The 14,509-nt window shown below is 52.3% G+C and overlaps 2 protein-coding genes across 3 annotated transcripts; both read left to right on the top strand.

The window, feature by feature from the left end:
• LOC308048866 (cryptochrome-1-like) lies at window positions 1-5,981 on the top strand (the record flags this gene model as incomplete). Its single annotated transcript, XM_080358195.1, has 10 exons — window positions 1-416; window positions 741-857; window positions 1,280-1,427; window positions 1,982-2,122; window positions 2,650-2,820; window positions 2,937-3,077; window positions 3,466-3,617; window positions 4,190-4,287; window positions 4,722-4,832; window positions 5,896-5,981. Exons 1-10 carry the CDS (start codon window positions 4-6, stop codon window positions 5,979-5,981), a joined length of 1,578 nt encoding a protein of 525 aa, XP_080214321.1. The 5' UTR covers window positions 1-3.
• Window positions 5,982-6,977: 996 nt separating this feature from the next.
• Window positions 6,978-14,018, top strand: LRIF1 (ligand dependent nuclear receptor interacting factor 1). 2 transcript variants are annotated; one of them, XM_080358491.1, is made up of 4 exons: window positions 6,978-7,096; window positions 7,841-9,317; window positions 10,241-10,519; window positions 11,029-14,018. In XM_080358491.1, exons 2-4 carry the CDS (start codon window positions 7,854-7,856, stop codon window positions 11,482-11,484), a joined length of 2,199 nt encoding a protein of 732 aa, XP_080214617.1. In that variant the 5' UTR covers window positions 6,978-7,096; window positions 7,841-7,853; the 3' UTR covers window positions 11,485-14,018. The 2 variants fall into 2 exon arrangements, with proteins under 2 accessions (XP_080214617.1, XP_080214616.1); XM_080358490.1 differs by having other exon boundaries at window positions 7,047-7,096; window positions 7,849-9,317.
• Window positions 14,019-14,509: the final 491 nt, after the last annotated feature.

Below are 14,509 nucleotides of genomic sequence, written 5' to 3'. Positions count from 1 at the left end.
AGGATGCCGCATCGCACCATTCATCTCTTCCGCAAGGGACTTCGGCTTCATGACAACCCGACGCTGCTGGCGGCTCTGGAGTCCTCGGAGACCATCTACCCCGTCTACATCCTGGACCGGCGGTTCCTCACGTCCGCCATGCACATCGGGGCCCTGCGCTGGCATTTCCTGCTGCAGTCCCTGGAGGATCTCCACAAAAACTTGTCCCACCTGGGCTCTCGCCTGCTGGTTATTCAAGGAGAGTACGAGTGTGTTCTCAGAGATCACGTCCAGAAGTGGAATATCACGCAAGTCACCCTGGACGCAGAGATGGAGCCGTTTTACAAGGAGATGGAGGCCAAGATACGGCGCCTGGGAGCAGAGCTGGGGTTCGAGGTGCTTTCTCGGGTGGGCCACAGCCTCTACGACACCAAATGGTAGGTTTATTGTGGATTTAGCAGTGTCAACACCAAGTATTTCTGTCTTTCTGGATCCTAATGTGCTCTGTGCTGCCCAGTTGAAGCCATCGTTGGGGTCTCAGTCCCACTTTTGTTGTCTCAGGTCCTGGGAAGCTGCTCTTGGGGTGGATGGATGTTCATGCAGGGAAATTTTACTTGTGGAAATCTGTAATTTCCATGTTCAGCTGCGCGAACCGGGGCTGTTCCAGCCTGTGCTGTCACCTCCTGATCCACTGGCAGCTCCGGCCTCCTCCTTGGTTTGTATTACGGTTAAAAATGATTTTGTTTGTTTGTTTGTCTTAGGATTTTGGACCTGAATGGTGGGAGTCCCCCGTTAACGTACAAGAGGTTCCTTCACATTCTGTCCCAGCTGGGTGACCCCGAGCTGCCCGTGCGGAACCTCACGGCTGAGGACTTCCAGTGAGTAACCCCAGCCAGCGGGAAGCTGCAGGTTCTTTTTCTCGTTTATTTGCACTTTTTAAATGAACGATGACAAGAGAGAAGTGGTTCGAGTGCTTCCCAGCGCGCCTGTGTTATGTCAGTGCCCTGGGAACTGCACTGGCCCCGTTCTGTAAGTGTCTGCAACGGAGCTGAGCTCATTGTTTCCCAGCTAAGTAGGAAGGTCTCTGTTGATATCCGAGTTCATTCGTGGTTTTTGGGAGGTCTGCAGACCACCAACACCTCCTCCAACCTCCTCTGTGTTTTATGGGGCGGGGGGCGGGAAAAGACGTCCCGCTGTGCTCTGGCTGTGCCGCAACGCAGGAGCTCTTGGTATGTTCAGTGGGCTGGGATCTTCCTCCCTCTCCTGGCTCCTCTTTGTAAGAGGCTCCTCTTCCCCTTAGGAGATGTAAGTCCCCCGAGCCAGGCCCGGCTGAGCGCTACCGGCTGCCTGTCCCCGCGGATTTGGAGATCGCCCCGCAGAGCCCCTCTCCCTGGAGAGGAGGGGAGACCGAAGGGCTGCGGCGCCTGGAGCAGCACTTGAGCGACCAGGTCAGCCCTGATTTCACGTGGGTGACGCTGGTGGCTGCAGGTGGGCTGAGGCTGGTGTCCCCATGGCTCCCGGTACGTGCGGTTGTGTCTGGACCTCGAGAAGCCGCTCGGCCGTGGAGCCCCGGTGGCTGAGATGTTCCCTGCCGGCGCTCAGCTCTTGGCAGCCCGGCCTCGCCTTGCTCTGGCTGCTTGTAAGCAGATATTTTCCTGCTCCCAATTTCATAAAGTGGACAAGATCTTCAGCTGTTGGACCGAGCGAGATGTTCCCATGTTCCAGAACCACCCGGGGCTCTGGGGAGAGTGGAGCTTCACCCATGGGTGGGACGTGGCCTTGACCTTGGGCTTGGAGGAGTCTGTGTGTTCGGAGATCTGGGAGGAGGGTGACAGAGGGGCTCGAGATGCTCTTGTCCTTGATGGTGGCATCTGTGGGTGGTGGGAGCATTTTCCAGGCGTGACGTTGAACAGAATTGCAAGAGTTTATTTTTCTCCCGTTTCATGAGCTGGACACGTGTCACCTTGTACTGCCTGAACCTGGGTTTCTGTTTTCATTTTAGGGCTGGGTGGCAAATTTTACTAAGCCAAGAACAATCCCAAATTCGCTGCTTCCAAGCACCACAGGCCTGAGCCCGTATTTCAGTATGGGCTGTCTGTCCGTTCGCACCTTTTTTCACAGGCTGTCAAACATTTATGCTCAGGTAAGAATATCAGGGATCATAGTTAAGAAAATGCAGCACTCCCAGGTTTCTGGCATGTGAGGCTTGGATTTAATGCTTGGATCATCTTGGTAGAGACCTGGTGCATCAAAAATTGCTACTTTGCTAATGTCTTCTCACAGTGTCCTATGAAGTGGGTTTATATGTCGTGTATCACCTGTAAATGTACGTGGCTTTTCCCAGTTAAGTTTCAGAATTACGATTGTCATAGGACAGGGAGCAGTTAGTATGTTAATAAACGTGTGCTTGGTTTAAGAAATCCCAGCGTGACACCACTTTGGAAGGTAGATGGAGAATGTCTGAGGTGACACTGAGGTCTAACAGAGCTCAGCTTTGCTTTTGGGCTTATAGCATTGCTTCAGATCTTTGATTTCTTTGGCTTTCGCGGTAAAGTGCCATGAAGCCCGTAGCATCGTTAGATTAATCTCTATTTTATGGGCTTGACAGCCACAGAATCGGTGAGACTGCAGGACACAGGAGCTGAAACATTGACCTCGTGTGTTTTGCAGGCCAAGCACCACTCGCTGCCTCCGGTGTCGCTCCAAGGGCAGCTTCTGTGGAGGGAATTCTTCTACACGGTGGCATCGGCGACACAAAACTTCACCCAAATGGCTGGGAACCCCATCTGCCTTCAGATCCATTGGTACGAGGACGCAGAGAGGCTCCACAAATGGAAAACGGTAACGGGATTCATTGCCACGACCGTCAGGCTTCGGTTTGGAGTTTGTTCCCTGCAGTGCATGGGAAGGATGCGTCGGGAACCTCTGTGGGGGCTGATGGTTCATTTCTGCTGCAGGCACAGACGGGGTTCCCGTGGATCGACGCCATCATGACCCAGCTGCGGCAGGAAGGCTGGATCCATCACCTGGCCCGGCACGCCGTCGCCTGCTTCCTCACGCGGGGGGACCTGTGGATCAGCTGGGAAGAGGGAATGAAGGTTCGTCGTGGTTTAACCCCAGAGGACTCTTGCCCAAGTCTGAGCTGTGCTGCGCTCGCTGCAGCGGTGCCAGCTCATTCCCATCCCAAGGCCTGATGATTTTTGGATGATGTGGATATTGGGGAGCTGCTCAGTGTGCAGCTGACCTCAACGCCAGACCCTTTGCATTTCGGATTGCTCTGTCCCCGGCTCCTGCTCTGGCTTCTTTCTGGCAAACTGTCACACCAAAGAGCCTTCCCTGAGCGTGCTGTGAGCAGGGCAGCCAGGACCAGCCTGCGCTGCGCTTTCCGCAGCGACCATCACCATCGCAGCCCGTTCCTGTTTATTTCTCGCACCTTAGGCATTTCAAGGGTGTTTCTCTCTTTGTGTTCCCGTCCCCGAAGCGCAGGTGTTTGAAGAGCTGCTCTTAGACGCTGACTACAGCATCAACGCGGGGAACTGGATGTGGCTGTCGGCCAGCGCGTTCTTCCACCACTACACGCGCATCTTCTGCCCCGTCCGCTTTGGGAAGCGCACGGACCCCGAGGGCCAGTACATCAGGTGGGGTGATGCTCTGTGAGCGCTTCCCTGGCTCAGACTCAGCCTGTTTGAAACGCACGCCCCTGGGAAACGGGTCAGAGCAACCATTTTGGTTAACGCATAAGGAAACAGAGGCACAGAGAAGCAAAGGGGCACACCCACGGTTGCACGGGTGATGACTGAGCCGGGCATCGCCTGTCGGCTCCAGCGCTGCATTTGATCACAGCCTGACTCCTCTTTCTAAAGGAGTTGAGTATAACTTCCCACAGCTCCTCCCGCTCCACTCTGTGCCGTGTTTCTTGGTTTCGTGGGCGATCTGATTAATTTTGGATGCTTAGATTTTATTTTCCACTCTGAAGTAACGTTTAAATCGATGCATTTATTCTATCCTGTGAAGTCACCTTTGGGAAGGTATCGCCTTATAGTTCAGAACGTAAAGCCAGTTGTTTTGTGCAAAAGGATCAGAACTCTCCCATGGATTATAGTATCAATCCAGTCATCAAGAATTAACGTGGCATAGGTTGGTTTACACTTCTCTTAAATGTATGAGTGTCTTCAGGATTATAAAACCCCACATTACTCCTGTTTTGTAGGAAATACTTGCCTGTCCTAAAGAACTTTCCCACCAAGTACATCTACGAGCCCTGGACGGCATCTGAAGAGGAGCAGAGGCAAGCGGGGTGTATCATAGGTAATGAATTTGGATATCTTGCTCAGGTTTTTGCTGCTGCGTTACATTTCCAACACAAGTCATGCACTTATCTTCTGAAAACAGATTAATCCAGCAATCTGCTGTCAATTCACCTTTAAAGCTTTTTATTGGGGTCTAATCTCAGGGTACTTATTTTTGCCTCAACTTCATGTCCTAGAACTGTTGGATCACTCTAACCTGCTGCCTTTGCGTGGATCTCTCTGGGTGGTTTGGCTGCCTTTAAATAGTATCTGAACATCTGGTGCTTTTAGTCTTGCTCTGGCGTGTCTTTGAGGTCTCTTATAGAAACTGGCACTTCTGAAGAGTGGCTCGCGTGGTCTGTTGTAGACACTACTCATTTTAGGAAAAGCATTTTCCCTGGTGCAACGTCCTTGATCAGTTCTGCAGAGGCTCCTGTGTCCGTGTCGCCCCAGGTCGCGATTACCCCTTCCCAATGGTGAACCACAAGGAAGCCAGCGACCGCAACCTGCAGCTGATGCGGCGGGTGCGGGAGGAGCAGCGCGGGACGGCCCAGCTCACCAGAGGTACGAGGAGCCGCGCTGGGGCCGTCGCCAGCGTTGGGGGCTGCTTTGGGGTTGGATTCCAGGACTCCGTTCCTCTAATTACAAACAGCGCAGGCTGAGGGGAGTCTGAAGTGTTCCTGCCTCAATTGCTGCAACCGGATGAGTTAATTGTTCTGTTAGCAAACAGGACACATAACCACAGACGTAGTTATATGCGGTGCTTTTACTTCAGCGCTAGGAAACCAGGGGTTCGCACCCAAAGCTTCGACCACTGATTCGAACTCCACTACATTTATACAATTTGGTTACCTACATATTCATTAGGGTTACAACGTATGTATTGCGTATTCATCAGATTACATCATTATTTCACAATATCAGTTGCAACCCCTTGGAACTACTCTAAGCAGGCGCAGTGTCCTCTGGTGGTCGTTCAGGGGGTCTGCAGGATGAAGTAAGGAGTCTTCTTCACTCGTCAACTTTTCACCTTTTGTCACTGCACATGCGCACTATTCCTATACTCATTATAAAATCATGTAAAATACTCAGGTTTCTTACATGTGCATCCTCAGCACATCCTATCCGTTCAAGATAAGATAAGGACTTAGTGAGAACTAACAGAACTAATTTTCAGTTCTCTACTCTCAAACTAAGAGATAAAAACTTGTATACCACCTGTATATACCACCTTGTATACCACTTGTATACCACCTGTGAAATTTCAAGATAAGGTGAGAATCTTGGATACAGTTTACAAAAGCAAAATACAGCTAACTATAACAATTCCAATCCTGTGCATACTGACGGATCCAAGCCGTTGCACGTTGGTACTTTCCAGATATAACCAGTTTATGTGGACAGTTCTAGAAACGCTGCGGTGCAGGGGGGTAAAAGCTGCGATTGCTGCTGGGGATGTGGAAAATCTGAGGACCAGAGTCCCCTCCCAGCGTTGTCCTCGCTGCCTGCACACAGGAGCGTTTTCTGGCGGGTTCTGCGCCTCCCCCGCTGCCGCCACCGCGGGCCGGTTGCGCTCCAGCTGGGGAAAGACTCGCAAACTTTAATTCTTCCCCCTTTTTCACCGTAGACGATACAGACGACCCGATGGAAATGAAGCGTGAGCGCTCTGAGGAGAACACAGCGAGAGGAAAAGCGGCCAGGATGAGGGAATAAACCGAGATCCCCTCGGCAGAGGAAGAGGGGGGTGAGATATGGGGATTTAACCTCTCACTGTAGTACAACAGACTTTAGGCAAACCTGCCAATTCAGCTACATCATAAACATGCAGCTCTCGACCCGCTGTGCGCCGGACGACACCAACTCTGCTCACACCAAAGTTTTTGAGGGCGCTTGAGCCTCCGTGTTCACTCACGCTGTCTTTCACTTTCGTTTTTCTGTTTCTTTTCTCTTTATTTTGTTAAGCATCGCAGGCTGTATGTACCAAGTAGTTCAGACGACGGGACCAGATGGAAAAAACCTTCTGAAACAGCCGCGGGAGCGGGAGAAGGGGGCGGCAGGGGCGGCCGAACGGGACGACGCGCTGAGCGCCGGGTCCCCATGGACGCTGTTAGTGCGGAGGTCCCGGTGGCGCTGCCCGCGTGCGGGCGGCTCCTGAGCCGTTCGCGGCCATGGGGTGAGCTCCGGCGGCGCCAGCTCTGAGCGGGCACGGCGCTGCGGGCCGCCCAAACCCGCCCCATCTTCCTGCAGCTGTGTACATCGGTTTAGTGATAAACGCGAGTCTGTCCCCCGTCAGCTGCAGGACATGTGCGCGCTGACGCGCTTGCACGCGGTTGTTAAGAGCTCCATTTGCGGCTCCTTCCCGCCCCCAAAGCGGCCGTTTCCCACCCCAAACCCGGCCCCTTCCCGCCCCGGGAAGCGGCTCCTCAGCGCATCCACCTACTTCCGGAAGCGCCGCCGCCGCTTGGCGCGCCATTGGCGGCCGCCGGGGCAGAGGTGACCGCTGATTGGTGGCGCGGCGCCGAGGGGGCGGGGCAGAGGGCGAGCGGAGGTGACGCGTGCGCCCCACCCAGCAGCCCCGCCCTGCGCGGCCATTGTCGCCGCCGCTCCCGGTCCCGGCGGGCGGTCCCGGCGCTCCCGTCATGTCCAGCCGCCCGCCGCGGGCCCCGAGGAGCCGAGCCGAGCGGCCGGGCAGCGCCCCGCGGTTGTGAGTACCGGGCCTGGGGGGCGGCGCGGGCCGGCCCGGCGCTCGCCCCCTCCCGGCGTCGGGCTGAGGTGGCGTCGCCGCCGCTGTTCGCTCGGGAGCGCCCGAGCAGGGATGGAGCCGCCAGGTACAGCGGGGCGAGGGGGCGAGGGGGCGGGCCCGGCCGCGCAGCTGCCCCGCCCCGGGCGGGGGGTCCCGCGCTGGGGGTGGCGGGAGGAGCGGCCCCGGGACGGGGTGGGGGGGCGGGTGAGCCCCGGTTCCCTGCCCGGTTCCCTCCCCGGTCCTCCTCGGCCGCCCCCCCCGGCTCGTCACACCCCGGGCACGCGGTGCGGTGGCTCGTAGGGTCACAGACGGTTTGGGGTGGAGGGACCTTCCCGGCCCCTCAGTGCCCCCCCTGCCATGACAGGGACATCTTCACCAGCTCAGGGTGCTCAGACCCCGTCCAGCCTGGCCTGGGATGTCTCCAGGGATGGTTCATCCACCACCTCCCTGGGCAGCCCCTTCCAGGGTTTCACGTCGCCCGGCACAACGTCGGTGGCTCCTTCGCTGTCCGGGGTGTGTGTGTTTGCGTGAGGCCGGTGAGGTCACAGTGAGGTTCTGGTTCTGCGTGTGCCCAAGGCAGCCGAGAATTCAGGCAGAGGGAGAGCGGGGTGAGATATGGGGATTTAACCTCTCACTGGAGTACAACAGGCTTTAGGCAAACCTGCCAATTCAACTACATTATAAACATACAGCTCTCGACCCGCTGTGCGCCAGACGACACCGACTCCGCTCACACCAAGGAAGTTTTCGAGGCCGCTTGAGCCTCCGTGTTCACTCACGCTGTCTTTCACTTTCGTTTTTCTTTTTCTTTTCTCTTTATTTTGTTAAGCATCGCAGGCTGTATGTACCAAGTAGTTCAGACGACGGGACCAGATGGAAAAAACCTTCTGAAATTGCTTCCGATTTCTAAATCTTCTAGCAGCTTTGTGCCCATAGTTCAGTCTTCAGCCATGCAAAATAATTCCAAAGCAAATATTTCCAGTCCGGTCCATCTTACTTTTAAGACACAGCTCGTCAATACTACTGCACCTCCGTCTGGCCAGATATCCGTTTTTCAGTCTCCTAATCCTGGAAGGATAATTCTCACAAGGACGTTAGACAAACAGGAAGGTGTTAGGGCAGATTCTGGCAAAGAAACCCCCAAACCAGCCGCTGACGCCCCGAGCGTTTCTGCGGACGGGTTGTCCTTGCAGGACGTTGCTGTCACAAGTTCGTCCCACCAGAGCAGCACTACGTTCATGGTGGTGAACACTAAAAGCCCTCCCGGTTCTGCGCCGGCTCCAGTGCTGCCCGCCGGCCACCACCTCCAGATCCCGGCGGACGCTGAAGTGATATCTGTCCCGGCTTCGTCCTTACCCCCCGCCATCCAGCAGAAAATACTCGCGGCTGCGGCGATAGGAGGAGCCGAGAGTACAAAAATGCCGACGGTTATTTATGTGTCGCCGGTGAACACGGTGAAAATGGTGCTTCCCAAGCGTTTGCAAGCCCTTTGCCCAAAACCTGCCGCTGAAGTTTCAAAAAACTTAATAATGACAGCTGCACAAAGGGGAAATAGTTCTGAGACGGTATCAGACGGCGCGCAGGGCGAGCGAACGCCCATGAAGTGGGTTGTGCAGGAGAGTCCGCAGATCTCAGCGTCGTGTCTCATTCCTGTGAAGTCATCGAATAACGTGGCTTCCAAGATCTTGAAAACCTTGTCGGACATGAAGAACGTGGACGCCAACTCTGCAAATATTTTACCGCTGTGTTCCAGCGGTCCTGGCGGCAGCCAAATGAAACTCGCGCCTATCAAAGAGAACGCTCTGGTCATGTACAAGGGGAAAGTCTATTTGTTGACCAAGAGAGGCTCTGATGTTCTGTCCACTCAAGCGGACAAACAAGTGTCGTCTTCTCCTGATGCTTCTCAAAAGGAGATGTCCAAGCCACCCGATTCCCCTCCAGCCGATAAAATACCCCATGAAACAGTGAATCTGATGTCACCAAAGAGCAAGGGAGTGGTGATGTCTCCAAAAGATCCCAGAACGGGTACAGACTCAAAAAACTCTTCACCAACCGGCTTAAGAAATGACTTAAAACCTGCACCGGCAGCTGCGGTGGCAGCGAGTGCTGCCCAGCAGAGTCCCCCTGCGAACCAGAGCGGGAGTTTGCCCGTCACCGAGAGCGTTTCCAGCGGAGCGGCCGCTGCGACGGCCCCGGGGCCGCAGGAGAGCCAGGAGAACGGAGAGAAGAGTCGTTCCCCCGACACAGCGAGTGCTGTTTCACCGCAGCCTGAGCACGCGTGCGCGCTCCGCGGAGACGGGGAAAAGGTAACGCCATAAACGTGCCCATCGCAGCCTCTGCTAAACTGTTATACAGTCCTGGTTCTGTCTGAATAAAACAGTGGTTCATAAATTCCCAAGTTTGTATAACCAGGTATCCTGTCACTGCAAATACTGGTTTAGAGTGTGGTTCTGATTTTTTTCAATAAGATGCACTATGCAAGTGAGAAAATGTATAAAGAAAAGAAAGAGGCAGGGAAAAGATTATTTCTTTTGGTTTTTTTACTATGTTTCCTTCCTTTCTCGCCCTGTTGGGGCGGATCCGCCTCCTTTGACTCATAGTTTTGCGTCAGGCAGAGGAAACTCTTGAGATCATTAAGGGTTTTCCCCCTTCAGGCTGGACCTACAAGTTCTTTTAACATCAGAACAACAAAAACAGGTTAAAATTCCTCAGCCTCCAGTTTCACAAGCTGCCCATGGAGGACTATAGATTGTTTGCTGTTGCTCAAGAGCCCAGAGTGAATTTGCCTCCAGATAAACAAAATCACTCTGAAGTGAGTCAATAGTTGCTTGCGTTCACCAGGCAGAAATGGCACCTGAGCATATTTGTCCAAACTTTAGACATTTAATCATTGCAACAGGCTCTTTTTTGATTGTTCACTGTCTGATTTTCTGTCCTTTTGTTACCTTGAGACTACGTGATTCTCTTGTTGCTTCTTTAACTGACACAGTTTACTCGTTGGACTGTGAATCTCCTGGGTGTTCCACAAGTACTTGGAGTTTTAAATAACTAATGAGAATGTTAGACTGATGATCATATGGATATAATTTCTCAGAACTTGTTACCTGTGTTAAGTGTAACTCTTGGAGAACGGCAGACGAGGCAAATGTCCGTCTGTCTGTTTAGGAACTGGTTTTTAGTTTATGGAGTGAGTGCGATTGACGCCCCTCTCACTGTTTCCATATTTCAGATCCAGTGTGAAAAGGTGGATTCACCAGAAAGGGTTATTGAAATCAAACACCAAGAGAAGCCGCATTGGAAACAATACTTGGAATTAAGGAAGCAATTTGGTCTCTGTAAGGAGGAGCGAGTGTACCTGAGGAGGATCCCGCTGAGGACGTCCTGCGAGCAGCCGGAGACGGGAGATGGGCCCGGTAACGGCTTGAAAAGGAAGAACAATTCGTGCAATTCGTCATCGTTAGATGTGGAAGTAACAAATCAACACCAGGAATGTGTTGAAGAGGAAAAGGTATCGTGATGTTTTTTGGTGCTAAACTGCGAGCAGTGTGTGTGTGCTCAGTACGGAGCTGGTGTTGCTTTGCACCCTCCCAGCTTGGGACTCATCAGGCAAGTCAGGAATTGAGGTCCCTGTGGGAATCGTTCTAGAGCTGGTTCGTGTAAAGTAAGAACTGTGTGATTTCAGCACAACCTGGAATCACAGGGTCGTTTGGGTCGGAAAAGACCTTTAAGGTCATTGAATCCAACCATAACCCAGTGCTGGCATGGCCCCCTGTCCCTGAGAACCTCATGTCCCCTGGCCAACCCTCCACTGCCCCGGCAGCCTGTTCCGTAGTACCCGCTGAGAACCTGTATCCGCTTTTCTGGGTTCCACCGGAGGAAATTTGAGGAGCAAATGAACTTCCATATAGTAATTTTAAGAAGCTTGCAAGAAGTAACTTGTAATTTGTGATGTGATGTGATAATGTAGAATGACACTCAGTTTAACAAGTATATTTTGTGTGTTTTTTGACTGGACAGATAATTGTGGATCTGGAAGAGGATTTGACTAAGAGAAGAAAAATAAACTCCTCACCACAGCCGGACAGTGAAAGGAGAAGGAAAACACCGCTCAAATCAGCAAGTTTGGAAAATAGCAGCTCGAGTTGCAGTTTACCAGACAGAAGCGTTTCCCCTCCGGTCTTACCGCAGCAAATCATTTCCACAGACCCCGCAGCATCGGCTCCGGGGAGGGACCCTGAGCAAGACCCCTACGCGCAGGACAGCGACGGTGCCTACTCGAGCGTTCCCGTCCTGGTGTCTTGTGAAGATGATGCTTCGGTTCTTGAGGGTTCTTTCAGAAACGATGTTTTCCCTTTGACTCCCCCGGACTTGGATGAAACGATACGGGATGAGAAGATAAAACGACTGAAACAGCTCTTGAGGGAGCGGGAGGCGGCGCTTGAGGAGATGCGCAGGAAGATGCAGCAAAGCTGAAGCACTGAACCTGCTGTTCTGGACCATGTTTGTCTCCCATTTCAGCGGCTTCAAGAAGAAATTCCTTGTTTAAATGAACACGACTGTTTCTGGTGGATAGAAGATCTTAATGGGATTTACAGTATGAGTTTATTTAGGAAAGTATAGGTGTCTTCTTAAATACCAGAAATAAAAGACTTGGACCCTCAAGTTCTGCTTCTGGGACATCCTGTGTATCAAAGACTGAAGAAGGAAGGCTTTCTTACGAGTATGTTCTCTACATTTTGAATTGAGGGGTTTCTGTATTAGTGTTAGCGAATAAACTTTCCCACTTTGGAATTCCATGGCTTCTCTTAGAAACCGAATGTAAATTGCAAACCCCAGTGGTAGCTATTTTTTTTTGTTTTCCTACCATTTGACAACTTTTGTGAATTCCTGAGGCCTGTCAGTTGCAACAGGTCAATGGTCAGTGTTTAGTAAATGCTATTTAAGTCCTTTGGAATTAGACTTTAGGCTGTAATAATGCAAATATTTATACAAAACCTCTTCCAACTGGGAAGGGGAAGCAGCACCAGGCTGTGCTGACACTTCTGCAGCTCCCGTCCTGCCCTGTGGTTATTGTGAGCCTTTATAAGGCCTTTGCCCACTGTGCGATGTTCACCTGCAGCTGGGGATTGATTGGGTTTGGAGGGACATGTATTTTTTCTAAATGGACTTATGTTGAATAATAATTTGTTGAAGCAAAAAAACGAAAGGCGCATTTCTTTATCCAGGGTTGGTGTCTTCAGTAATTCTTGATGAGTATCTTCTCCCCTCATTCGCTCAGTTATTTGCACGTTTCTCCTGCTGTTTCCAGTAGCGCTGCCTTAGTTTGGTGTTGTGGGCGGGAGCGTGCGCTCAGCCTGGCTCTGCCGCCGCGGTTATGGAGCTTTGTGGTGTGTTTCCCCAGCGTATCCTGTCGTGCAGACGCTTCTCACCGCCCTCCGTTGTCACTGACTGCGCGGCCCCGCTGCATTTCTCGGGATTTATTGTTGCCGTGAACAACTCTTTGCCAACGGAATCTGTCATTGGTTTTTTGTGTGTTTGTGGTTATGTCCAACATTCCCTGTAGAGCTCCATTGCCGCTTTCTGTTCATGGGACCCTATTTGCTACGACCCTTATTTTCTGTATCTTAATCAAATTGTCCCCTGCGATATTGTTCTCTATCACATGGAGGCCTGGTGTATGTGCAGGGTTTTGGTGAAGGGTGTTGCTATGGAGACGTATCTTTTGAGGCTGTATCAGCCTCTTTCCCCCTTAATATTAAGCGTGACCCCTCAGATCATCGAGTCCAACCACAAACCCACCGGTGCCACATCAGCCGGTGTAAATCTCACCCAGTGCTCACCTGCGAATTGCAGCGGACTTGGTTGCTTAATATGAAGAATAATGCACATTGCTTCTGCTTTCTGTTGTTTCATGAAGGAATTGTTAGTACAGGGCACACGTACACAAGCATCACTTAGCGCAGAGCCTGGGAAAACCTGCTTGTGAGCCTGAAGTGAACACCGTGAACCTATTCTATGCGCTCCACCACTAGATTGCAGCAAAACACCGATTTCCACTGCCAGCGCACTTGCTGGCGGGGAGAAAAGAGCAAACAGAACAGTGAGCAGCGCTGGAACACCTCACAACCGCCCCAGCAGAAATCTGGGTGAGAAAACCGCTGCCTCTGGTGCACGCAGCCATGGCGAGGTCTCACCCGCTGGCATCCCCTGCGTGTACAGCATCGTGCTGCATCTCACCCCGTGGCTTTGCAGGGTTTCAAGCCAGTCCTGGTGAAACGACCAACGTCTGTTACTGAGTTTGCACAAACATTGGAAACTTGAACTGTGAATTCTGCAAGGAAAAGGTGACCCAGAAGAAACCGATGAGCTGACAAAGACAACGTGTCCCTGGAGCCGGAGGGAGCGGCTGGCAGCGCTGGCTGTCACCAGGCTGGTCCTCTGTGTCCTCTTCGTAGAGCAAAGTCAAGAGGATTGTTACACACTGAGCACTCTTGAACTTCAACCCACTGAGTCCTTGAGCTGGGATCAACATTTAGAGCTGAGCTTTGGGTTCTTAACTTGGGCAGATGTTGAACTCAGGCTCCAAAGTTCAAGTTCTCCCTTGTGTTCTGTGTGCACTTGACCCCACGCCACTGCCTGCAGCCCCTGGTTTGCAGCTCTGTCACTGGGAGCAGGAACAAAAGGGGCTCCCTGTAGTAGGTAAATATGGCCGAGCACATCCAAAGAGCAAACCCATCAGCAAAGCCGACCTCCCTACTGCGGGCTGGGCTGCGTATTAATCAAGATCTGCTGCATTTCCACTGGAGCCCCAGAAGGACCTTGGAATTTCACTGCTCTCACTAGCCTGGCAGATTTCTCACAATTAGAGCAAATGATTTTTACAGGGCTGTCTGGAAGGAAGACATTTAAATGTGCAAAGCATTCATTAATCATGAATAATTAATAATTAACAATTATTATTTAAAATACCAGGGCAGGAAAAAAATCCCGGTGTGGATATTTTTGATTTGTAAATGCCAGGCTTTTAATTAAAAGAGAAGGCACATAATCATCAGTCAACTGTTGTTAAGAATTGGCGTTGTGGGTTTTGGCTGCCGGGTGCTCTGGTGGGAACAGAGCAGGGGGAGGATTTGGGTGTGATGGGTGTTCCCGGACAGAACCGTCTGGTCCTGCTGCTCCGGGAGACCCGGTCAGCGGGGACCCCGTGTTACAACAGGGTCCAGAGGCTTCTCTGTGCACCCCCTTTGTTGAGGACCCACATCTATTGACGGGGTCCCATCCCTCCCGCCCAGTGAGTGACCATGAGCAGCCCTGGGAGGGACACGGGGGGCACAAAAGCTGCTGGAGGGCCATCAGCTGCCCTATTGAAATCTCCAGATCCCTGATTAATCTATTAACACCTACCACTCATCAACCCCACAACATTAGCCCTGTTCAACAGTCAAAGCCCAGATTTTTATCCACAACACCCGTCTCCCTCCGGCACCACCGATCCACC

This window comes from Nesoenas mayeri, assembly GCF_963082525.1.
Source record: "Nesoenas mayeri genome assembly, chromosome: 23".
Lineage (NCBI taxonomy): Eukaryota > Metazoa > Chordata > Aves > Columbiformes > Columbidae > Nesoenas > Nesoenas mayeri.
The sequence above is the reverse complement of the archived record's forward strand: the minus strand, read 5'-3'. Positions and strand labels throughout refer to the sequence as shown.